This window comes from Hemibagrus wyckioides, linkage group LG04 (assembly GCF_019097595.1).
Source record: "Hemibagrus wyckioides isolate EC202008001 linkage group LG04, SWU_Hwy_1.0, whole genome shotgun sequence".
Taxonomy (NCBI): domain Eukaryota; kingdom Metazoa; phylum Chordata; class Actinopteri; order Siluriformes; family Bagridae; genus Hemibagrus; species Hemibagrus wyckioides.
The window spans coordinates 19,850,467-19,876,473 of record NC_080713.1 but is presented as its reverse complement, the minus strand read 5'-3'; the positions used below and the strand labels follow the sequence as shown (position 1 = coordinate 19,876,473).

At 39.6% G+C, this 26,007-nt stretch overlaps 1 protein-coding gene across 1 annotated transcript; it reads right to left on the bottom strand.

Annotated features, from left to right (window-relative positions):
* Positions 1–1,847: 1,847 nt before the first annotated feature.
* Positions 1,848–25,709, bottom strand: polr3b (polymerase (RNA) III (DNA directed) polypeptide B). Its single transcript, XM_058388217.1, has 28 exons — positions 25,509–25,709; positions 25,234–25,266; positions 25,063–25,119; positions 24,905–24,969; positions 24,746–24,821; positions 24,154–24,254; positions 23,490–23,581; positions 23,267–23,384; positions 23,058–23,166; positions 21,117–21,239; positions 18,614–18,730; positions 18,312–18,446; positions 16,682–16,843; positions 16,114–16,314; positions 14,951–15,113; positions 14,584–14,737; positions 13,693–13,767; positions 13,399–13,497; positions 12,774–12,901; positions 11,528–11,737; positions 10,236–10,394; positions 9,882–9,999; positions 8,858–9,000; positions 4,788–4,891; positions 3,558–3,724; positions 3,239–3,352; positions 2,440–2,613; positions 1,848–2,357 (listed from the first exon to the last, which is right to left on the bottom strand). Exons 1-28 carry the CDS (start codon positions 25,578–25,580, stop codon positions 2,228–2,230), a joined length of 3,399 nt encoding a protein of 1,132 aa, XP_058244200.1. The 5' UTR covers positions 25,581–25,709; the 3' UTR covers positions 1,848–2,227.
* Positions 25,710–26,007: the final 298 nt, after the last annotated feature.

The window sequence follows — 26,007 nt, the reverse complement described above, 5'->3', positions numbered from 1 at the left end:
TTTTCATACCCCCTCCCTACACACACATACACACACTGCCCCCACTGCCTCCGTTTTAAAGTTCTTGATCCAAGGGCCACTTTTTGGCCCGTTACAGAACTTTCTTGATGTCTGCATCTTCTCTGGTCAACGCAAATGGTATTTCATGAAGCGAGCTTGCAAACTGCTGAACCTAATGAGAAAGATGTAACACTTTATTCAAGCATAATTTAAAAAGTTGAAGTAAAATTTTGAAGTGTGATTTCTTCTTGCTATTTTTCTATTCCGGCATTGTGTTTATTTCACTAATAAAGAAAGCATAGATCAGCACCAAATCTTGAAATGGGAAAAAAGAGAAAGTTGAAGAATTTGGTCAAATCCGCTCTTGCGCAAACAGCACTGGTTGACCCCCCCCTCCCCTTCTGTCTCTCTCACTCTCTCCTTGTACCAACCTTATTTTAGTGTGCTGGGAGGAGAGCGTTGGCCACAAAAGGGGGAAGTAAAAGTGTAGAGCCTGAGGCAGGGAGGCTCTGATGGAGTGCCTGCGAACTGCAGAGGGGAAAGCTGTGATTAGAATATGAATGGAACCACGGGGGAGAGATAGAAGGAGAGAGAGAGAGAGTGAGCAAGAGAAAGGGGGATTATGGCTGAACTGCTCCCCACATGGCGGATAGAGGAGGAAGACTCTCCTGCACTCCTTGGGCTCAAGTATGGTTTACTGGGGTTGCCTTATAACTGTGTGGCTACTTGTTGCTCCTTAAAAAGCAAAAGAGAGAACAGGGCAGGTACAGAACTTAATAAACAACTTCTAAACCTTCCTATTCCTTCATGGCTGCCAGATCTTACAACATGGCATGCAGATGAGAGATGGAATACAAGCTGAATGCATCAGCCATGAGGATCAGGACTCATGAGTGCCTCATTAATTCCAGTTTTCAAGGTGTACACAGTCAAAGATGGTAAGATGCTAGGAGGAGCTTCTTGTTTCCCTCCTCAAAAGACATCCTCTTTCTGTTTTATTACGCTCAGTCTCTCATTAGGCCCTCATTAGTTAGGACAGGTGCAGTCTCCTAAAAGAGACAACAGCACACCCCACCTCCCTCCAACCTTTATCAGCGAGTCACTGTCAGTGCCCTTTCTGCTGCATTCTCCCAATCAAAAGCTTCCAGAACGGCTTAGTGGGTGGCGGCAAGCTTTGAATGGTGGACGTTTTATTAGTGTAAAAAGCATCAGAGAAGGAAGGTGGCCAACACAACAAGCACTTTTCCCCTGTCAGTGTTGTCACATTAGCACTTAATCAAGGACACACAATACTTTCACCTCCATCCCCACCATCAGGCCAGTTGGGATAAACACTTCCTGTTTCATTGACCCTTCATCACTGACGGAGGTTAAATTGGGTGGGTGTGCAGGGAAGTGCCGCTCTGGGACCATTGGTTTATGCAAACGGCAAGCAGATCTGATCTTTGCTACTTTAATTTGATGGAAATGTCAGTCATAGCATGGCATAGTGGCTTATGATGAACATGATGCAATGGCTGTATAAAATTACTTACTCCTGTATTTCATGCAGCTTCTGATCATTTTAAGTGATTTGATATAATTGCAATTAATGCCAAATCTGACCAATAAGGAATTAATATGTCCACCTAACTAGTGATCTGATTATAAAACACATGTGAAGTCAATTATATTTCCCTCATATCAGTGCTGTTCTAGTCACATTACATGAATTAGATTATGGGCATTTTTTGAATTAGGTAATTAGGGCATTTTCACATTGCTCTCTGGTTACTGGTTCAATAATAAAGCAATGATAATTTAATAATTTAAAGAATGATTTATTACTTACATATACATACAGAAAATACATTACTTTCGAAGAGCACACGAATAAATCAGGCATTTCAATGAATTTTTTTTTCCCAGTGGGGGGAAAAAAAAAAAAAAAAAAAAAAAATCTTGCCTTTTTCCACATGCAAACTAAATTTACCAACATTTGGGAATATTGTGATATTCAAGTTATATTACAACCTCTGTATTTTAATGCAGAGATTTTCAATTAATGTGTCAAACCTCTAATTTAGGCTCAATGTAACCACTGATGGTTTTCAAAATGTCAAACATGCACACAAGCCTCTGCAACAGCATGTCATAAATATGCAAACTGAGACATGAATCTGCACCAACAGTGCAGACAGTCCAGTGTTTCCTTGGCTTGAGTATTAGCAGCGTCGGTGAGCTAGCTTCACTCGTTGTAGCGAGACAGTTTCAGGCGAGGCACAATGTTCATGGACTGCAGCTCCTGGAAGAGCAGCTTGCAGGCGTAGGGAATGCGCAGAGACGATACGTGGCATGAGGACTTGCAATAGTGGCACCTGCAGAACACGAACAATAGGATTGAAAACAAAACCTATAATCAGGATATTCTATGCACAGCAAAATGGATTTAATCCTGACCATCCAGAGTATCCCAGCAGTCCACACTGGCCACACACGTCCACTTCAAAAGCATCACTGGAGATCATGAGGCGCTCTAGCAGCAGCATGCTGGCTCCATAGCCAATCAGACAATCCCTCTCCATCTCCCCCAGACGCAGACCTCCGTCCCGGGAACGACCTTCTGTAGGCTGTCTGTGTAACCATGGACACGTGTACTGTTAAGTTTTGCCTACTATAAGACAAAGACAACTACTACAAGGCAGTAATAATCATTCACAAACATACTCTAACTCCAGAACATATTCCTTTTTCATATGGCGCTGCTGTTAATAATAAACAGACTTCCTGGCTGACTAATGGAACTGCAAATCAGCAAATGCTAAGAAACAAATTTGTAGAGAAATTGGGGGTGGGGGTGCACGTTAGTGTCATCAAAGCTTTTTTGGGCTGCGGGAGGAAACCATAAAACCCATATGAAACCCAGATGGAGAATATGGAAAACTCCATGCATATAATAACCTGGGCTAGGACTGAATCAGGAATCCTGTAGCTGCAAGATGGCAATGATACCAAGTGCTATACTGCCTCTAGCTAGCATTTTGTTTTTTAAAATTAAGTTTATGAGAACATGAATACTGACCTAAACTATTTATAGCTGAAGCAAAATCAATTCTCTTGGTATTCTGACAAAAAGAATAACTACTGTAATTAGTCACTTGGCAATGGAGATCATAAAAATCTCTCTAGTGGAAAAAGTACTGATTTTTAAATCTTTAAACTGAATTTAGTGACCATCCTAAAGCAGTTATGATTATACCTGGTGAGCACTGCTCGTGGGCCTCGTGCTCTTGCGTGCATCTTATCTAACACCATGTGCTTCAGTTTCTGGTAGTACACTGGACCAAAGTAGATGTAGGCTTCCAAGGGTTCCCTGTGTAAACACAAAGAATATAGGTATATTAGTGAGACAAATAATAATAGGAGGTTTAATTATCAAACAGCATTTAAGGGTAGGCAATGTCTTTTAACAGTAAATGCATTAGTCTTTTAATAGTGAATGCATTAAGTATCTGTCTAAGCTCTGTATCGTTCTGAAAAGATGATAAAGTAATCTGAAACCTAAATGAATCTGTTACCCTGTAATGCCAGATGTGACGAAATCTTTGCCCTGGTAGTTGTATCCATAGCGAATAAGATCCTCACACACATCCTTCACTTTACTTCCCCCGAAAGCTGTGCCATAGTGAAAACGCCCGTCCAGCACGCCTGCTTTTCCAGCCAATAGCTCAATCAGCTTCCCGACCTAAACATGATTCAAATAAGTTAAACACTTTATCTGACTCTTGTACATGAGTTCTAAGCATGCCTGTGATAAATATCCTGTTGCAGTTTGAACACGAAAATTCAACTGTGTATGACGTCAGAGCTTTTGCAGCTGGAGAATGTGACATCATGGACACGGTCGCGGTCCACTGCACCACAGTGCCTTTGCACAAAAAGGGCTGAATGGCCTTTGACCTCCTGATTCTGAAAGGGTGAATCCTTTTCTTCTACTTACACCAGTTTCCATCTGAGAGCCTGCTGGGTGCACCCAAACACACACTTCAAATTGTGTGCAGAACCAAAACACACTTGTGTTAAATGACATTTAAATTGAATTTCATTGAAAAATCATACAACTTCTAGAAATCAGGAAGTGTGCTGCAATAAAGGCAACTGTGTGCTGCAGGGCAATTCAAACTATAGTGCAAAGAATATTTAAGGTTGAAAACTTTTTAGTGGGTTTATTGGTTTATGAACAGAATATTTTTATAAATAGAGGTAATTTTAACACAAACAAAATCCAAAACACAATTTCAAGTAGTCTTAGATTAGAAGTAGACTTAGATTAGTGGTAGTCTTCGATTAGAGGTAGTCTTCGATTAGAGGTAGTCTTCGATTAGTGGTAGTCTTAGATTAGTGGTAGTCTTAGATTAGTGGTAGTCTTGGATTAGAGGTAGTCTTGGATTAGAGGTAGTCTTGGATTAGAGGTAGTCTTGGATTAGAAGTAGTCTTAGTTTTTGCTAAAACGAGTTTGGTTTTGAAATCTGTGTTGCTCTTATGTACTGGTTAACACACGAGAACTGGCCACTTTATAGTAAAATCTTAGCGATTGCATGTTTAAATCTCGTTGCTGAGTGGTCACTGGTTTAGGTCTTTGGTGATGCTCTTTTTTGAACTGCTCAACTATGTTCTCTCTCAAGAACCAACCAAATGCATAAACATGAAAATAGCACTAATAACTACATTTACTTCAGCTTTAACTCCAGTGGCATTCAACTAACAATCAGAAGAAAAATGAATCATTTCCACTGGATGGGGCTTACAGTCATTCTGGAGGGGTATCCGTGTGGGTTCATGATGATGTCTGGACATATCCCCGAGTCGCAGAATGGCATGTCCTCCTGAGGGACGATCAGTCCACACACACCTGTAGCAGGAGAAATGTACAGCATTGAAAACATCAAAACCCAGATGTAAATTATGCGAGGTGGTTAAACGCTGATCAAAGGCTTCTGTTAGTGAGGAAATTGTATCTGCTTCACTTTTATGATTATTTCAAAGGATCTACATTTATTACTTCTGTTACGTAATAGTGGTCAGTACCAAACCAATGCAAATATAAAATGAATGTCATTCAGGAATGTCTTTATGGTTTATTATTTTCCTTTTGTTCTACAGTGCTAGCTGCTTGGTTTGCCGGTACAGAATCTTAAAAAATAACAAATAATGTCAAATATAGAAGTATGTATAGACAGTGTTTATCTACAAATGGTCCCGCATTGTTATATTGCATTTCAACTCATTTTTTAAACAGTGCAGCTTGTGCTGAAATGACAGGCTTATATTAAGGCACTCATTAGATGATGTTTGTGCTTATATTCATATAATTGCATGACTGATGAATGACAAAAGTATTCAGAATAAAAATGTGTAACTGTTGACATGGTAAGGGTTTCTGTTAGGAGCATTGATGGAGTCTCTAGTATTGTGACGTTACTAGGTTATTTAACACAGGGGAAGGATGGAGGGTTTTTGCGGTTTCCTTTTAACATGGCAATCAAAAGAGTGGAAAAATACTAGAGCCTGGTGAGGGATCAACATGATATAATACCAGTGATAAGAACTATAAATGTTAAATAAAAGTTAATGTTCAGCAACACCTGATACGATGGGCTGTATAAATACTTTTTTTTTTAAATTGGCTTATCGATGTTTATGAGGAACAACATAGCATAATGTTTTAAATCTCAAATGCAACAACCCAAAACCCTGGAGTTCCACCATTTGCTAGTACTGCAATGCTCATTTTTGAAAGAAATCCCATACAGCAGGTTTGTCCCACATATCACTTGCTTACTAACAGACTGCTGGAAAAAAAAAAAAAAAGAAACGCATGCTGTGTGGGTATCTGCATGCGATGGCGATCTGGTCCGCTGACTTTAGAGAAAAGGCAAAACGGAGGCATTAGCCATTCACAAGGTGGGCCAGAGAAGTGGTGCACAGCTCCGAGTGTGAGCGCAAATGTTTGCTCTGAGGGACGGAAGAGTGTGGAGCAAACACATTATTGGGCCATTTGCAAGTTGTAAAAAGAGAGTGGGCAGGAGCAGGAAGTGAGGAGAGGTGCTCAGGCAGACAGTGAGAGAGGGATTAAACTTCTGTAACTTCCCCTGGCTGTGCCACACACAAAGGCAGGATCAGTCCGTGAGAGGAATGGAATACGTCCGTGCGTAAAGTGAGGACAAGTCTGAAGAGATCTAGTCACGATGTACATCATGTTTATGTCATGTATGTTACGCACTACAATCAGAACACAGTGAAGGAGCAGATTATTACTATTCATGCTGATATTTTTTTTCGATTGACATAAGGTGGGTTAAAAATAAATCTACATATACCACAGAGTTGCTGAATTCATAAATCTAATTAGTTCCAGTGTTGATTTATTTCCTAACAGCATGACTGACAGTAAAGCTGGCTCTAATTCAAATCATACGTTATAAATGCGCTTGACTGAATACATCGTAGTTTCTATAGTAAAAGCTAAATCCACCATATATATGGATTAAAAAAAACACAAAAAAAACGTGCAATTGTTTATATGGTGAATTTTTCTTTGAGGAGATGTTTATTTAGCATATTTGTTCTTTTTCACAAACAACAAACTGCATTTTTGGTTATTAGCTACAAAAAAAGGAAAGAAGCAGGTGAGGAAACAACAGTTTATAGCTGCTGTAATGCATGAACTTGTCTCAAGGATGATCCACAACATTAAATGTAACTATAAACATAAGGTCATCATCCTTCAATTACTAAAATGTTTGCTGGTAAATTGCTGTCATGTTCATAATACGCCGCTGTAGGAAACTAATCAACTTTGTGGTGGTAATGGATCACCTTGCGCTGCTGATTATTTTCTGTCTTACTTATCACGTTTTTTATTTCATTCCTTGCTTTCTGCACACTATAATCTTGTAAACTGTTTATCCCAGTTTAATCAATGTGTCAGGATAAAGTACAACACACAGGCTTGGCTTCAGACTGAAAAGGTAAACTATATAAGCATGTAATGGAAATGTAGAGTAGAATTAGTAAAGCATTCCAAAAAAAGTGATTAAAATGATGTAGAAATATGAAACAGAGTCACTCTCATCACATGCACTGTTGTTTATATGGTGAGTGAGTGAATGATAAAAGAGGCATGAAATCAGCGGAGAAAAGGTGGTCAGCATTAAGAGTCCACAGCCCTCCATCACACCCCATACAGCCTCACACTGGCAGCTCACACAATGGGCCCCACCAACACAGCTCAGCGAGAGTGTGTGTGTTTATGTCTGTGTGTTTGGGTCACTGGTGAATAATTAACCAATTTTGCTCTGTTGACCAGAGCTTATGAGACCAGTCAGAGCAAGCAGGATCTGTGACGGGGGATGTAAGTAAATAGTAAAACACAAAAACCCCAGTGAAACTTGCCTACTATAACTGGCACCAGTGCACTGTGGGATATCTTCGGTTGGCTCTTGGTACTAATATAGCTGCCAACTTTTTTGGCTTCAAATACATAATTTGTGTAGAACATGCAACTATCTTCCTGCTTCACTTTTATTTCCATGTCCCTTATTATCAAGGGTTAAATCTCTAAAAGTAGTGTAACATAATTCATTCATTTTTGCTCTTCACTCACTGAGACATTTAATTAGTTATTATTATGAATACATTATTATTATGAATACATTTACTATTAAAATGAAGTCAAAAGGAAACTGATCTAAGAAATTGCTAACTTACTATTAACTACTAGGAATGAAATGTGAATGCACATTATGAAGGTTATTTTAGTGTGGGGAAACAAGAGTATGCTTAAAATAATAACAATAATAATAAAAAGATTTTAATTCTTAGTGTGTACCGTCTTACTTTGAGAAATGAATATCTATTTTCCCATGTCCGGAAATGAACCCCCACTGCTTATTACCCGTATCCAGAAGGCTAATGAACTCTCAAACATTTGGCCAAACTAAAAAGAAGGAAAGGTCTAGTACTGGATTAGACTGCTACGATTCCACAGATTGTCCTTCACTTGCTCTTTCATACAATTCCATTCTTTAAAACCATTAATTTAAGGATCCCAACAAGCAAAGTTTATAGCCTCGAAGCTTTTCAGCAGCACTCGGGAGATTATGCTTAAATGCATTCCTAAAACACATTCAATTATACCAAACAAGCGACTGGAAGCCAAAACCACAGAAAAGGCGTTCAAGAGAACCGGACTGACCCTCTCAAACAATAACTGTCCTGTGTTAGCCCAGTCTAGCAGCTCTGTGCCACTCCTTTAAATACCAAAAGGCCCGGTAAAAAGAGCAGTAAATAGCATCCCGGGCTGTTTGCAGCTAACCCCTCCCTGACCTCTGCTCACTCTCATGGGCCGTGATGAGTGCCCAAGGACAACCTCGGTTAATGAAATGAGTGAATTATGCATGGCGCCAGTTAGTGTGCTGATTAAACCATCATCGTGGCCTGGGCTCTCAGCAGAGGTGCGCAGAAACAATGGGGCCTGTAAACACTTTTTTCCCAGGAGCAGCACGGCTGTAATAAATTTGCATATGCTGCTTTGGGACAAAGGGCTAATTAATTGAAAAACAGCCCTCAAAAAAAAAAAAAAAAAAAAAGAAGAAGGTGGAGAGTAGGACCCTGAATCTGAATACATGTTGGGTCTAGGCAGGGGAAAAAAAAAAGACCCTTGTACGTTCATGTGTGTGAGCGCACACAGAGCATTCACATTCTCTAGTATGTGACTAACTGACAGTGAACTTTTGGCTAGTTCTTTCAACTAAATACGTTTTAGCGTCATCTACCCAAAGCAAATGATTGGAGAGGATTGCGAATGCTGGTGTACCTTTCTGGCCATGCCTGCTGCTGAACTTGTCTCCTATCTCAGGCCGACGTGTCTGCCGGAGCAGGATCTTGACCAGAAATGCATCCTCAGCGTTTGAAGAGATCATTACCTTCTCGATGTATGAATCTGTTGAGCCCTTATACCTGTGTGTATAGGAAAGTCAGAGTCAGCTGTCTTTGAATACAAAATAGAAGCATAATCCATTCCTTTCATGCAAATATTTGACTGAACTAGAAATCTTCATAACCAAACATTTTTTATATATTATATATATATATATATATATATATATATATATAGATCCAGAGCCCATCACAGGAACACTGGAGGTTGGACAAGAATATAACCTGGATGGGATGCCAGTCTATATCAGGTACCCATGCACACATTTGCACATAAACCTAGGGGCAATTTATAGTTCCCAATCCACCTACCTGCATTTTATTGGAGGTGGAAAGACACAAAATGTGTCAATTGCAAATAATTTTCAAATTTCATTCAAAGATTTTCATTACAAAATTATATTACAATAACAACTTCAGTGAAAAGCAGAATTTTGGAAATATGTACAGAAATTTCAGAATTATATTTAGTATCTGAGATATCTCTCTCTTGCTTCAGTGACACTATATACTCAAGTTTGAAAAATGATAAAATTCATGGAATATTTGATATTTTTTGTGCAAAGCTGCGTCACTAAGATCTAACAGATTTTAATAAAGAATGTCTCATACTTTCAGCTTGGTCTCAGAATTTATGACCTACTATACATCATATTATAACTGTTTTTGCTAGCTTGCGGTTCCCATTTTAACAACGAAAACTACTAGCAAACCTGCTTGCATTTACATGAGATTTCATTATCAGAGTCTTAATTTTCATGAGATTCTTAGCAATTGAGTCTGTAGTGAAACAGCCAAAACAGTTTGAGATTTGAGGCCATTTTAACAAATTTAGTTTATTGGTACTTCAGCATAAGTGTGACCATGACTAATCATACTGTCTGTGAGGCAAACAAACTCACGTGATTGGCACATCTCTGTACTGTGGCTGGCTTGGCTGGGTACTGCCCTCCAGTGGTGTCTGAGTGACTGTGGGCATGGACTTGTTCACCAGAACCTGTTTATTCTCCACTCGCTCCCCTGGTACACAGTGCACACACAGACACACACACACTTCAATTGCTCAGAATCTCACTCAGAATATAAATCCCTACCTATTTCTATATCTATCCTTTTTCAGGATATAAATCATATCCTATATTCTGTGTATATTACGTAGTGTCTACGTCTCGTATATGCAGTAGAACACAGCAGCTCCCAGTTCATTCACTCCCTCTGTGCTGTGCTCTAATGAAGTAAATCTCTCCTCTGCTCACCAGGGGAGCAAATGCCATCGGCGTCCAGGATGCTGTGTCTCCAAATGGGCTTCCGTGTTTCTGCATCCAACATGGGACCCATGACCTTGTCAAAGGTCTGGTTAGTATAACGTCTTAGTGTGCACTTTGCGTTCTTGTACACAAGACACCTTCCAAAACCTGAGATGAAGGAAGAGTGAGGATAGTGAGTATGGTTATTCTGTAATAATCAATAGATGTTTGGTATTTAAAGTGCCTGGAAACAAAACGGGTAACTATTATAATGTAATTCATGTGGAGCATCACCTCCTAGTAGAGGAACTGCAAAAGCCCTACATGTGGTGGTAAGGGCTGCTGAACAGATAACTAGGTGAGCACTGCCCAGCCTACTGGACATCTACACCAGGCAATGCAGCACCATAGCAACAACCTCCATCAAGGATCCCACACGCCAATGTATGGACTGTACTGGTGGCTGTGGTCTAGCAAGTGTCTCCACAAACAAAGGAGGAGCTTCTTTCCACAAGTCAGGACTCTGACCTTATAACCACCAAGAACTCCTTACATTAAAGCATCCCCTTTTATTAATTTTACAAATTCCTTTGAATAGATCACTCTGATGCATAAGATCTACATGACTGCCTTTGGACTTGCTTTATAAGTAGGTTCCAAGTAATAGATTTTCCTTCTGCCAGGGAGAAATTGAAAAATCCTAAAATTCTTGATCATGGTACTCTCAAGCTACATTAGTAATAGATAAATGTTAGGATGAAAAAGCCTGGAGTATACCACTAAAGGTTAAAGTTATTTTCCTATGATGCACTCGGCAATAAATTTCTCTTCTTACCATATTGTTGGGGTGGTACTTTAAAGGGTACATCAACTTTTAGTAGGAGTTTTAGTATGTATGCATGTTTCACCTGGAACTGTTCATATAGCACACATTTAAAAATAATTTAAGATACTTAAATGGTCTGTAATTTGTTTTTAGTGTGAAGTGTGAAATACATGCACTTGTTTAGGCAAAAGATTCATTTAAAAAAGAAACATACTTAAAAATTTTACATATATAGGGTTCAAATCTGGAGATTGGGCAGTGGTCTCATTTTTTCCAGAGCATTATGAATATAATATGAATTATAATATGAATAATAATAATAATAATAATAATAATTACAATATGAATATAATTCATATTCCTTTAAGGTTAAACAAGAGAAAGCACTTTAATAGTATTTCTCTGAGTGTGTTCATACAGTTGGTTGTCTAACTATTTGCGAGATTCTAATAATGGAACACAATGTTGCACGTACCTCTGTCCAGAGAGGCCTTATTTAGTACCAAGGCGTCCTCTATATCATAACCGCTGTAGCTCATCACAGCCACCGTAGCGTTCTGACCTGCAGGTAGCTTCTCAAAGTCGATCAGTTCAATGGTCTTAGTCTTTACCATGGGCCTCTGTGGATAAGCTAAGAGGTACATCAGTGTGTCTATACGATTCCTCTGATTATAGCCAATAGTGCCTGTGGAAAAAAGAAACACGTCTCATTAAGTAGGCAAACAGGCAAAGGAGACAAAAATGTGAGTTAATATTGTGTCTGGTGGTAAATACTCATTTTGAACTGTGGAAATATCTAGTTCTAGCAGGTTATTATGGTCACCTTACACAGTCCTACAAAAGAGTGGTAAAAAACAGCTAGAAAATAGAAGTTTCTCCAAATGACCACTTCTAGGAATTTGAATGAAATTGCACAATTTATAAAATAAATGTTTATTAAGATGGTTTTACAAAGCTTTATCCTAGTTTAAGAATAATTGTAAATTAAGAAAAGTCTAGGCTAAATCTGCATCCCTAAAAGCACCCCTAAATAACCTTCATGCTTAACTAACTTCAGGCTGGTGGATGTGAGTGCATTTAAAGTGACAGTATCTTTAGCTGCAGTGTTCCAGCATGATGCAGTCTGACAGAGGACCGTCTCCTTAATCCACCCAGGCAAAGTTATGAAAGAATAGCGGCCGTCCCTTGAGGCCTTGACATTTGTCAGATGCTATTACTTCACAATCAGGGTACAAGCACACAGTGTGTGAAAATAGGTCCGGGGCCACACAGAGAGATTTGCACATGTATGGGGCCGTCCGCAAAAAACCCACAAGAGACAAGGGTGAGGATATCGGGCCAAACGTAGCTGCAGTCTCATTGGTTTTGTAAAGACCAAGGGGGGCTGGAGTAGTTCTGGTAACCAGGGAGCGGTGTGTATTCTCTCTCGCTCTCTGGTGCAGCTGAGCACACTAACCCTCTACACACACTGAGCAAGACACAATGAATGGCTAATGACACTTGGGGAGACCATGTGTAGCAGCCCTTTTCCCTGCCTCACACACACGCTGGCAGAAGATGTTTGATGTACACACAAACACCCACACTTACTTTAGTGTGTCTAAGCGTGTGAATGCCAATGTGAACATGAATATGCTTCAGAGTGTGTGCATGTGAGTCTGTGTGTACGATACACAGTTATTTAGTTGTGAAAATGATGAGGTTGGACACACAGCTCTTACCCATGGCCTGCTTGCCCATAGCACACTGATAGGTGTTCCTGGGGGACTGGTTATGATGTGGATAAGGAATCAAACCAGCGCAAACCCCCAGAAGTGTGAACGGCTCAATTTCCAAATGAGTAGTGTCCCTGAAACACACCGTTAGACAATTTTTAGTGTTTACATGAACACACTTGTCTGCCATCTGCACCTGCCAAATTATCCAAGTTGTCATGCAGACACGACAATAATAAAGACTGTTATCAACTATGTATTCAGTGCATGTATACTGTTAATCTGATCTCCTTTTTTGTTTTCATGCATCTGCACAAACACAACCAGGCAGTGAAAACTGTTATGCTCTTGTGTCTCTGGATCAGAATAAAAACAGGCTAAGGAAGGATGGACTTGTATGCAATGAAACATATTCTCTCATATTTGGTCAATATAAACACTTTCAAGATTCTTGATTGAAACGTTACCACTACTGTAGCATTGCTTTTAAAATACCTGCAATTATTTTATCGTATTATGCCAAAATCAAATATTTTGCAGTTGACAGACTGTGAACACACATGATCTACTTATTCACTGTCCTACTTTTTTTTTTTTTATAAAGCAAACTACATCCACTAATAAAACTCACTTGGTGATCATGTGTTCATACAGAGCAATGCTGCAGTCATTCTCCTCATTCACATCCAGATACTCCACCAGACCTTCGTGAAGAAAGTCCTCAAAGCTCCTGTATGGAAATAAAGAGGTGTCTTTATTTAAACAATAAATAACAGGGTTGATAAAGCAACCCGAATATACACACGTCTGCCAAAACACAGCTTTTCTGAAATGCTAAGACAAAAAGAAGAACAGAAAGAAGGCTTGTTTGAGCCTCTTTTCAAAATCAATGAGTGTTTCAACTATTGATCCCACTGAAGTGCACCTGTAGCCCTGAGACAGCTCCTCGATGTGTTTGTTCTTCACAGCCGGCTGCCCGTTCTTCACAATGATGTAAGGTCTGGCAAAGCACAACACAACACAACAAGCACTGAATGAAGCTTTCACCATTATCTGAGGAACAGGCTCAACACCAGAAATACAACGAGACAATTATGTTTCACTAAACCACGACTGTGCCATAGCTGTGCCACAGAGGATAATGTCGAAGTGATAGCACATTTAATATTACAGCACAAATACCGAAAACAGTTCTTCCTTCTCGCTTAACTAAGGATATGACTGACTATGAATTGTTGTGACTGCCTTTATGTTCAGATACAAATATTGATGAACAGGAGGCACACTGTATTCTTTATTTTTTGTAGAAAGTCACTTTCAAGAGGGTGAGTGATCAGACATATTTTGGGAAACTGAAACAATGTGTATAAATGTGTAAAAATGTGTTTAGTGTTTTTCTGCTATATTTTGTTATATTATTATATTCTGCTATATTTTGTAATATTTTATTTGATATATTTTTTGTTATATTTTTGTACCCTATTTTGGGTTTTTTAGTATTTTTTGTTATATTCCTTCCTATTTTATCTATTACCTATGTTTGTGGATACTGCTGAAAGCTGTGAATTTCCCGGAGGGATGGATGTAAGTAAGTAAGTAAGTATCTATCTATCTATCCATCCATCCATCCATCCATGATTCAAATATTTATCCATATCTCAATGTAAAAAAAAAAATCCTTCTGGTTTAAGCCACTTCTTCAATCTGAATACAGATACAAATATTTAGAGCACTAAACAGATACAGAGAGAATTGAGACAGTGAGACAACTAGACAGCAATCTGAAATGTTCAGTGAGGACACCGAGGCTCTGTACCTGCAGAGGCGCCCCCCATCAGAGGAGATATACACACAGCGGTCGGTCACGTTGGTGGAGATGGACACAAACTCATTAATGAAGCCAGCTCTTCTCATCAGCCTGAATGTGTTGATGAGTTTGTGATGGTCTCGAATCACTCCCAAGATGTTACCTGCAGAACCACACACATGAACGGAATTGTCTTGAATAGCTCTTTGTGGGGTACCTCAGCTGACAAGTTTCTTAGTAAATAATCAGTGCTATGCATATACCTTATAAGAAATAATTCCTACATGTGAATCTTTTAGCTTTTACAAACGCCAAAAACTACTTTTTTTGTAATAAATAAATATCACGCTTCTGCATGTGAAAGAGTGGGTGTTACCGTTTAGGAAAACAAGGAAAACACTGGGGTAGGACAGTTCCTCGCCACACAGCAGATTAACATCCTCCACTCCCAGGTTAAAGGCTAGCTTAATAATCGGTCCATCCTCCATGTCAGTGGTGATGTGCGTCATCAGAGCCAGATTCTTCACCAGACCACAAGCCTGAGTCACAAACATTCAATGCACGCAGTTAAAACCTAGCCGCTAATCCAAGGCAAAAAAAATATCACAAGTTTAGACTCGAGCTATTCAAAATTTAGATCATTTGTATTAAATTAGCTTATTATTTAGTTACAAATCCTACAGAATATCACCAATTATTCGGTAGGTACATTGAGAACAACAGGGAGTGTGTGTATGGTTACTGCTTGTCTTCATTGGAAAATAACACATGATATAAATTATGGTCAGGTGATATACACTCACTGTTCACTTTATTAGAAACATCTTTACATCTGCCCATTCATGCAATTGTTAAATCAAGTCTGTGGCATCAGCGTAAAGCATAAAACCAGTCCAAAAGTGCCATCTGAGTGACTCATGTCTGTTGAAGCCAGACCAACTGGTCTGAGTATTTTAGAATCGTTTGGGATTTCCCTGCACAATAGTCTAGAGTTCAAATAGAATTATAAAACAAAATAAAACAAAGCTTTCTGTGAGAAGCAGATATGCACGTTAAAACGCCTTGCTGATGAGAGAGGTCAGAGGAGAATGGCCAGATTGTTTTGAGCTTACAAGTAGGTCAAATCAACCTTTACGTTCATGTTGAGTAGAAATGCATCTCGGCTTGCATAAGCTGAATGTTGAATTGGATTTGCTATGACTGACCATATCAAGCTTTAACTCCTGTCTGAGGCTACAGTGGACACAGACTCACCTACACTGCTGAAGAATGGAAAAATGCCACCTGTTTTTTTTGGCTATTGGATAATTCCAAGAATGAGAAAGCACACAGGTGTTCCTAAAAAAGGGCTCAGTAGTCGTATAAGGTGTATTAGGATCAAGGTACTTAATAAAAATTGTAAACATAAACTAACGAGACAATGTACCAAAACATAAGCTGTGATCATGAAGGTTAAGTGATAAGTGCAGGATGCTCCTTAAGTTCTTATCTATTAGATTAAAAAATGTTCTCCTCACTTTTACGCAATCATGTACTGACCTCTCCTTCAGGAGTATCTGACGGACAAAGCATTCCCCACTGCGAGGGCTGCAGGGAGCGCGGTCCGCTCACCTTTCTGGTCTTCTCAAACTGAGAGGAAATGCGTGTCATCATACCCAAGGCTGAGATGAACGAGAGACGCGACAGCACCTGCGTCACACCCTGCCTGTCCATCTTAAACCTCTTCAGAGACCAGTTCCCCTGAGGTCAACACGCAGAGAGACAGAGAGAGGTTTAATACACAGAACAAAGTGTCATCAGGACTAGGAAACTTCCTGAAGAGCTATTAAGACATTAAGAGATAAAGGCTGTTATCACGTATGTAGAAACCCATCAATTTAGTGTGTGGACTGTATTTGTGTGAACATTCCTGAATAGAACAAATTCAAAGTTCCACTTATTGCACTCCACAATCTGCTCTATGTAGCAGAGAAGGTGGATCCACCAGCCCACTGTGCTGTCACAGAAAGTCATATGAGAACCAGCTACTGTTTCATGACTTTGCAACTATACTATCTCAAACTGTCCGACATGAACAGAGAGAAACTGGAAGTCAGCAGAGACTCACAGTAGAGATGGCATTAACCATGCCGTTTGTGATCTGGTCCTGCCGCATGTGTTTCACCACGTCGAACTGGGCCGCTCTCTGCTTGGGTATGATCTGGTCAGCGATCTTCTTCAGCTCGGAGTTAAACTTCTTAAACAGATCCTCAAACAGCAGAGACAGAAGCTGGAGGGAAGAACAATCAATACATGATTTCAGCAAGTTCCACAGCACTCTAGAGGTTCAAAACTCACAAGTCAGTGACTAAACCAGGTAGTAAAGCACAACAATACTGCACTAAGCTGTAATCTGTTGATTAGAGCGTCAAACAATCCAGTGTGCTGTGAGCATTCAAACCTCCTTCTATTCATTAATTCCCGTCAACACTCCTCTACTTCACGGCTCTTTGTTTTTCTGATTCCCGAGTGCCACTTCCAAAAACAACCAACTTTATTAACTCCATCTGGCTTCTACAATATCTCATTCTGTGTCATCACCCCTCTGGGCGCTGCAGCATGTAATAACCAGGTGTGCTCGTGTTCAGATAAGGCTGACCTGGCCTTTCGCCCGGGGCTCTCTCATCCTCACTGAGGCTCTCCAATAGCAGCTTGCCTCCATTCAGCCATATTAGCATACATCAAAACAAGCAGACCGCACTGAAATTAATAAAGAAATTAAGCTTCTGCAGCACAGCAGGGCCAATTAGTTGAATGTCAATGAATCATAATTGAGGAGTGAGGAGATTGACAGTGTTGGGAGTGTGTGTAAGCTCTGTTGAAAGGGCTTGCTTTGCTCACTAGTCTCACACACACACAGTTCACCCCTAGAGAGGGTTGGTTGGGGGAAATTAAAGGACTTAAGACTGCGGTAATTACATTATCAGAGCCGGGCTTGTGGATTAGCTCAATCGCTCCCGTCAAGGCAGCCATTCTTTTGTCACGGCTGTGCTAAATAATAATAAAAGCCAGAAAGGCCTGAGCTCGGCTGGGCTGGGATTTGGGTGCTGCCTCTGCTCTGCTGCATATCTCGCCGTCAACAAAAGCAGGCGAGCTGGGAAACGGGGTGGGCAAAACACAGAGGAGACAAACAAAGCGGCGGGGAAAATAATGAAGGTATTAATAAAAGACAAGGAGGGCAGACACAAAGAGGAAGATGAAGGATTGGGAGGAAGCCAGGCATGCAGGTCTGAGTTCAGTTTCACACAGGAGCGGCGATGTGTGTAAAAGAGAGAAAGAGAAGCCAGAGTCAAAGGCTGGAAAGCTGAAAGATCCGGAAAACCTTGTGATCTAGGAAAAGGCCCTATTAAGAAGATAAGTAAGATGGTAAAGACAGCACATTGAGGAGAGAACCTCTCAAACAAGGAACAGTTAAAAAAGCATAATATTGACAGTACATACTTATCTCAAACTCAGCCACCAAAATGTGACATGACCATACTCTGGTTGAAGCAAAAAGCATTAAAAGGCTGTCAGTCAGCCTTAATTAAATTAGAGGTGGTGTGAATAATAAAACAGGGAGGAGGGGCTGCTTGTAGGAGCAGACATTGTATACAAGCTATTTGTGGACTCTGAAATCTGTAGTCATCTATCTCTTCTCACTTGGGTTGTTTCAGAGGCAGAGGTTTGTGTGCTTTTGCGCATTACGTCAGCCATACCTGCCCAGCCAGCTCGAGACGCTTGTTTCCATAGTAATCACGATCGTCCACTTTGTTGTTGCCTTGAGCGAGAATCACCCTGCGCACCATTACAGCCAGGTAGATGCATTTCGCTCTGAAGTTAAACTCCTTCACCTGGAAAACAAAGAAAAGACCACTCTACTAAATACAGTGACTCTATAAAGTATAAATAAACGATCAGAAAATATACATTTAAGAAATGTAACAAGATCATGATCAGTGAAAAGAAAAAAGTTTGAAACAGAATGAATTCAAGTAAAAAGTCGTAAAGACAGACTCACAGGTACGTGGGTGAGAATGGTGGAGGCGAGCAGCTCTCTGGCTTCCTCCATCTTGGTTTTCTTCGGCCCACCCCACATGCGCTGACGCCGTACTTTGTTTCCAATGTACTTCAGAGCCTAAGTTAAAGAAAACAGTCACAGCAGCTTCATAACTCAGGCAGCGATTTGTTTCAGCAGGAGGAATGATGGATACACGTGCTCACAATTTACTTTCAAGTCACAGTAAAGAAAAATTCATCAATAAATGAACAGGATAGCTCAAGGTCCACCAACTCACTAAAGATGTTAGAGATAGGATGCACAGTCCCACGTCTGATTCTCACACACCTGAGCCCGGCAAGGCTTGATCGACTACAAAGGTTAAAGGTCACAGGGTGGGTTTTTTCCCCCCCTAGACCACCCACTCTGACCATCACAGCTACATGGCTACAGCTACATACATACATATACATATATATACATACACACACATACATACACACTTTTTATTTATATATATATATATATATATATATATATATATATATATATATATATATATATATATATATATATATATATATATAGAGAGAGAGAGAGAGAGAGAGAGAGAGATTTTTTTTGGACCAGAATTACTTTTATTATTTTATTTATTTACTTTAATTACTTTTAATATTTTTCATCTATCTGCAGTCCTTCCTTCTGCATGTACTGTAGATGGTAAATTTATAAAGATGTTCTAAAATAATGCATAAAAAAATGCTGCTTTTTAAAAACTTGAATTATTTGTACTTTTCTACATATATGTATAAACTTTTTAGACTTCTAGTACCAACAAGTTGTTGTTTTTTCAGCTGCTCCCTGTACGGGGTCACCACAGTGGATCATTTGGTCCTCATGTTTCAATTTGGCACAGGTTTTATGCCAGATGCCCTTCCTGACACAACCCTCCCATTTAATCCGGGCTTGGGACCAGCACTTCTAGTATCAACAAGTACTGCACATTAAAATTTCACTGCACTGCTGCACAGTGACAAAAATGGTCAATCAGTTGGTCCAGTGCGGCTGAGGGAAAAAGTATGGAGCTGCTGAGCTACCTGAAACTTCCCTTCATTTGCACTGGTGAAATTGTTAAAAACATGTAATCATAATTAGATTTACATTTCAGCTCATTAAACAGAGCTGCTTGATTCATTGAAAATATAAACTTAAAAAAAAAAAAAAAAAAAAAGCAGTTGCTATCTATTATACCACAAAGACACTGAACGTAAACATCTGACCAATCAGAAGTTCCAGTTTCAATGTTTATATTGAAACAGATGCTCCATATGCACAGATTTTAAAAGTTATATGATGAGAGACATATTTATAAAAAGTTCTAAGGAGTAAGTGGTATCCAGTGTCAGGGGGATTTGTGGTTACTTCAGGTAAAAGGAGATGTTGGTGAGGAAATGGCTATATATAAAGTATGACATGTCTTTCTTTAAGTAATAAAGAACTGCAAACGTTGTAGTTTTGGGACATGATGGTTCAGTGGTTCAGGTTAGAAACAATAAATAAGCTTTATGTCTGGTTCGCATTACACCTATGACAGCACATCTCAATCTATTTATGCTTTATTAACTACATTTAACGACTTAATAACGTACATCTAAGAAGAAACCTCCCTGCCTTTACATTTCTACAGCACGAATATGACAGCTCTGCACCCATCACTTGATGATAGCTGCTGCCTCTAGTGGTCAAACAGTGTGAAAACACGTTCCCTCCCCTCCTATTAGAAGCCTTTAATGATTTTGCTCTAATACATCTTATCTGAAGTCTGCTGGGTCAATTGTAGCATGCACGTAAGGCTCATTAGAGTCCTGATGTGACACACACAATACTACCGGTGCACAAACAGGCGCGTGGGCATGCTCAGACATAGGTTGCTAGGATGCAGATATGCTTCTTACCAACCCATTGTTGGGGCTTTGGACCAAAAAAAAAAAAAAAAAAAACCTGCTATGCTGAGCAAACTGGGCCTCAGTACTCGATAACGTAAATAAGACACATTTAGTGTGGTATCACAGTGGGTCAGTAAGGCTTTTATAAAGGCAAAATTGCATTGTTATGCCAGCTGGATAGGAACAGACTGAGATTTAATATTGTTAAATACAGCAATCAAAATTCATTATAAATAAGTGAATTAATTAATGAGAATTCATATTAAATATGGTACATGAGGTCACATTGTGAGTGAGTGAGTATCTATCTATCTATCTATCCATCCATCCATCCATCCATCCATCCATCCATCTAGAACTGCCACAAAATGCCAAATTGTCTAATCTGTAAAATCAAATGAAAGTAGTGTGTACATAATGGAGGCAGCATGGATGGAACAGTGTGGTGGTGCTACAGCTCCTTCTCCTTTCTTGCAGAACTAAAACCTTTAGAGCATCTGGGTGAAATGATGACATTATCTTGTTAACAATTTCCTTTAACGTGTCTTGGTGCAACAGTACGCGTAGCTGTAGTGTACCTGGGTCTGGGTGAAAATCTGAGCCTTCTGGCACTCTTCCAAACTGGGGGCAAAAGCAGCCATGACATGTTCCTCTGTACCAATCATCTGAACTATCTCCTGATCGCTCTCCACACCCATGGCCTGAAAACGTCAAGGAAAGCAGTGGTGAATAAATATCAACAAACAATCCCGTATAATAAACCCACTGAGCCGGTGTGCACGTCACAGGCAAACATCTGTATTTGACACAGCAGAGGTGTTTCAGAAGTGAGGAGTGAATTTTAGGCCTCTCCGACATTTACTTATGCTAATAAGACAACTGTGGGAACAGGACTGGGCTTACACACACTGCGTATAGGCCTGCATCGTTTGTCAAAGCCTCCAAGGAGCAAGAAAAAGCCTGAAGGAATTTACTCAGGATGCACAAGTGCAGAGCAAATATATGCTCGATGGCTAATTCAGCCGGTTGCAGTCGTGTCTGTGTATTTGGAGTGATTCCTGTAGAGCACTGTGGGAGGCACTTCAATCTGATTGAATATAAGATTGAGACCCGATACCCGTTTTTAAACACCTATAAGTAATGTACTGTCTTTAAACCTGAAATAATAATAATAATAATAATAATAATAATAAGTGTCTTCCCAGCTTTAGGCATTTGCAATATTTAACCTCTTATACAGTTGCTAATTTTTCATTCTTTTTTCATCATGTTTGCGCTTGGGGCAACAGAGGCACCATGTTTCAACTACTGCCTTTTGTACTGCCCTTATAAACAGATCCTTACTGCCTACAATGACTGAACCTTATTTACATTTTGCAGTCAGGTCAGCATTTATATACTGTATACCCATATTGTGTTATGATAAACCAATCCAAAACAAAATCTATAAGGTTCATGCCAATACCCTGTGGGGGGGAAAAAACAAGACTATAGACAGACTTTCCAAATTTTCCAGACATTTCTGTTTACTTTCCCCCACATTATTCACTGTATCAACGGTTTTCTAGGGTTAGAGAAGCTGCATCTGTGCTGAAAATTACAGCTGCAGAGTTTCAAGTGTCTTGGTTGTTTGACAATATATTTGCCGTTTCCAAATCTGTATACTTCAAGGTCTACAAATGAGTGCATTTGAATTTTTTCCAGACAAACTATTCATATGAACCTGAATTTAATGTGCTCTATTAATATTTTAGCCTAAAGAAATCTCCAACACTATAAAAGAAGCTCATTCTGCATGCTTTACTTTATCCATCTCATGCATTTCTTTTTTTGTTTAATTGCACCATCTGCTGGTTACCGGTTGGTTTTGAAACCAAATCCTAACATACTGGTCCCTAGCTCTGTGGTTATACACCGATCAGGCATAACATTATGAGCACTGAGAGGTGCCGTGAATAACACTGATTATCTCCTCATCATGGCACCTGTTAATGGGTGGGATATATTAGGCAGCAAGTGAACATGTTAGAAGCAGGAAAAATGGGCAAGCGTAAGGATTTGAGCGAGTTTGACGAAGGGCCAAATTGTGATGGCTAGACGACTGGATCAGAGCATCTCCAAAACTGCAGCTCTTCTGGGGTGTTCCCGGTCTGCAGTGGTCAGTATCTATCAAAAGTGGTCCAAGGAAGGAACAGTGGTAAACCGGCGACAGGGTCATGGATGGCCAAGGCTCGCTGATTCGCTTGGGGAGCAAAGGCTGGCCCGTGTGATCTGATACTACAGATGAGCTACTGTTGCTCAAATTGCTGAAGAAGTTAATGCTGATTCTGATAGAAAGGTGTCAGAATACACAGTGCATGACGGGTCACGGCATTGGCAGCATAAGGGGGACCAAAACAATATTACGCAGGTGCTCATAATGTTATGCCTGATCAGTGTATACTGTACTAACTCATCATTACAGACTGCTTATTTCCAGCTCTACTCTACATGCTCTTATTTATTTTCAGCATTCTCACTTTGAAGATGATGCCGATGGGAGCGTCCTCCGAGAGTGTGTTGTGTTTCAAGTAAAAGCGTCCCTGCTTCACGATCATGTTAGTTCTACTCTTCTTCTCATGGGTGGAACTAAAGTCCAGGAAAAAAAAGAGACAGGAAGAAGTAAGGATGTGAGAAAGAAATAAGGGTAAATAGTTATTCCTGAACAGCAACCACATGATGGCAGCACCTGGTCACCGAGGCTCCTACTGCGCCTTTACGGTCTTGCTCCACAATGATGCGGTTCTTGGACAGCTGCTCCTGGATGAGAATGACTTTCTCCTGACCTTTCACAATGAAATAGCCACCTACAGAGAGAGATATTAAACATATTATGAAAGAGCTACTCAAAGGAACAAAACAGCTCCTCTAATTACATACTGATTTCATTCAGGGTGGATCAGAGGATCTACCTGGATCTAGGGGACACTCGTTCAGTTTAGAGAACTCCATGGGTGTCTTGCCTGACAGCACACAGTTGGAACTGCGCAACATAATTGGCATCCTGTAAGGAAAAAAAAAAACACTTTTTAGCTAAAGTCTTGCTTTTGATTGGTCAGAAACATGTGACTTTTTTAAAAATAAGACAACGACTATATTTCTATAGTCTATTGTGTGGAGGGGTTCCACATAAACAGATTTATACCATTGATGATATAGTGAAGTTGTTTGTGATGAGATTGACTTTTTGACACTGAGAGATTTGCTGTTTCTCTGCAACATGACAAGCCGCAGGTTTTTTGTTTTTGTCAGTAATTTTAAGAGCGAGGAAAAAAAGTAAGGCTGCTGATGGACTGACAGTTTATAGCAGCTATAACACAAGCAATACCTGGAACAGGATCTTGTTTCATGGTAGTTACATAACAGTAAATGCAACTATACAGGAACAAAATGCACAACGTGTGATTTCATTAGCAAATTGCTCTGGTATAAGAGGAATAAAACAATGTAGGATGAGCCATTGTTGGAAAATAAGTGACTTCACAGCCTAGTGTGGTTTAGTTGTTAATTAATCAGTGTATTAACAGAAAGTCCAATGTTTTCATCATTTGGAAATTGCTGAATAAATTTAGGTACCTTCCTATAGGTAAAGCATTACGGATGATCCTCTGACTGCCTCTGGTGTACTCGATGTCCACTGTAATGGGGGCGGAGTATGTCATGTCTCTCAGTCGACACTGGAGGATAATGAAGAAATGAGACTTAATCAGTGCTCATGTTGCCCAACCCAAGTTTTTAAATAACTACAAATACAAAACTGAACAAAGACCAGATGATTACACGTTTAGTTTAAATATTTTAACTGTGATGAAATGGATATTGTATGAGCAAAAAGAAAATATCAATTCAAATATCTGCAATTCCATTGATCTTGTCCTAACAACTACATCCAGGAAATCCTAGTTAGAGTTAGAACAATCAGCTCAGTCTTCTTTAAAATCAGGTCTAGAAACCAGAAGGGTGGTTAAAAAAAATGCCCCCCTCCAGGAAATCTAATATACTCATATTTCAGTTTCTGGATTTCAGATTTTTATTTGCTTTATAGACAGCGGATGCAAACGTTTACACTGAGCTGTTGTTCCTGAACAACTGACATGCTGCTGCTTAAGTGTTTCACTAGATTATGAACAGACTACCAGGATAGATGATCATTTAAGTCATTCATTACCTCATGTGGAGACACTGGTCTGGTGACATTAAAGCTCTCTTCCACATCAGGCATCCCAACGTAGATATTGAGGTACCTATTAATGAAACATAGCAGTGTAACTTAAGGAAAAATGTTAAATTTGGGGGAGGAAAAAAAAAAAATAGAAACCAGTCTTACTTTAGATACCACATGGGATCTGCATCACTTGTAATCTTCTCGTTGGCTTTCATGATCTTTTTTATCTGGAAATGTGACCGCAGATGATGTGAGAGATCAGCGCATTAACAAAAAAACACTTTCTAACTAATTCCTTGGTCTAAATAACGTGTCCTTACCTCCACATTGATGAAGTAGTTAAAAGAGTCAATGTGCTGTTTTACCAAGCCTTTAATCTGCAAAGGAACAAAAAGTTAAACAGTATCTTAAAAGGTACTGGGAATACTGGTATTATTTATTTCTTAGCTTGATATTTTAGGTTAATATTAGTGACTGGACAGGATGCTTACCTTCAAAAATGCTGGAAGCAACTTCCATTTTTCCTTCAGTAAACAGAGCACAAATTATTCTTAAACACATGTACAATATTCTCTGGAGTTATTTTGCACCACGTTTTTAAAAAGTATACAGTAGATTTTATATGGTATTATCTCTATTTCTTCATAACCTATAGAGAGTGCATATATATACAGGGGCTTTGGGATACACCTCATGTTAGCCACCTGGCTAACATGCTCAAGCATGCTGCACTGGAGCTCGTGCTGGTTTTAATGCTCTCTCTTACCTCCACTGTGTCTACTGGAGCTGCGAGCTGCTGGGGAGACAAGTCCCCAAAATCCTCCTTCAGTAAGTCCATGCTTTATTTCTACAGCTGCCAAAATCTCGGCTTTCAAATCATAATACAAACTTCATCACCTACTAACAACACTTCAACCGGAAATTGAATATACACGTGAACAGGGCACTGCAGCGGGCAAATCGTACCGGCTAAATCGATGCTAATAATAGTACAGTGCAACACAAAAAATGGACCGGGTGAATGTGAGGCTGATTAGTTCCGCCCACAGAAATAACCTCTTTATTATTATAGGAAGGCATCTGGAAGGTTAATACTTCAGAAATATTCGTTTTTATTATTATCTACTTTTTAAGCAGATGTTGTGTATGTTCACAACCCTCTTACTGTTTACTAATCTCTTATTTGCACAATGCCAATACAGTATATCCTGTAGTGTTTGGTTTGTTACAGGTTGCACACTTTATGTGGCTAAGACATCTTACTC

Coding starts and splice junctions, on each gene's coding strand:
- polr3b (XM_058388217.1), bottom strand. CDS start 25,580: ATGGACTTACTGAAGGAGGATTTTGGGGACTTGTCTCCCCAGCAGCTC. Junction 23,167..23,266: donor GTAGGAGCCTCGGTGACCAG/GTGCTGCCATCA, acceptor CCTGGACTTTAG/TTCCACCCATGAGAAGAAGA. Junction 9,001..9,881: donor TACAGAGATGTGCCAATCAC/GTGAGTTTGTTT, acceptor CTATACACACAG/GTATAAGGGCTCAACAGATT.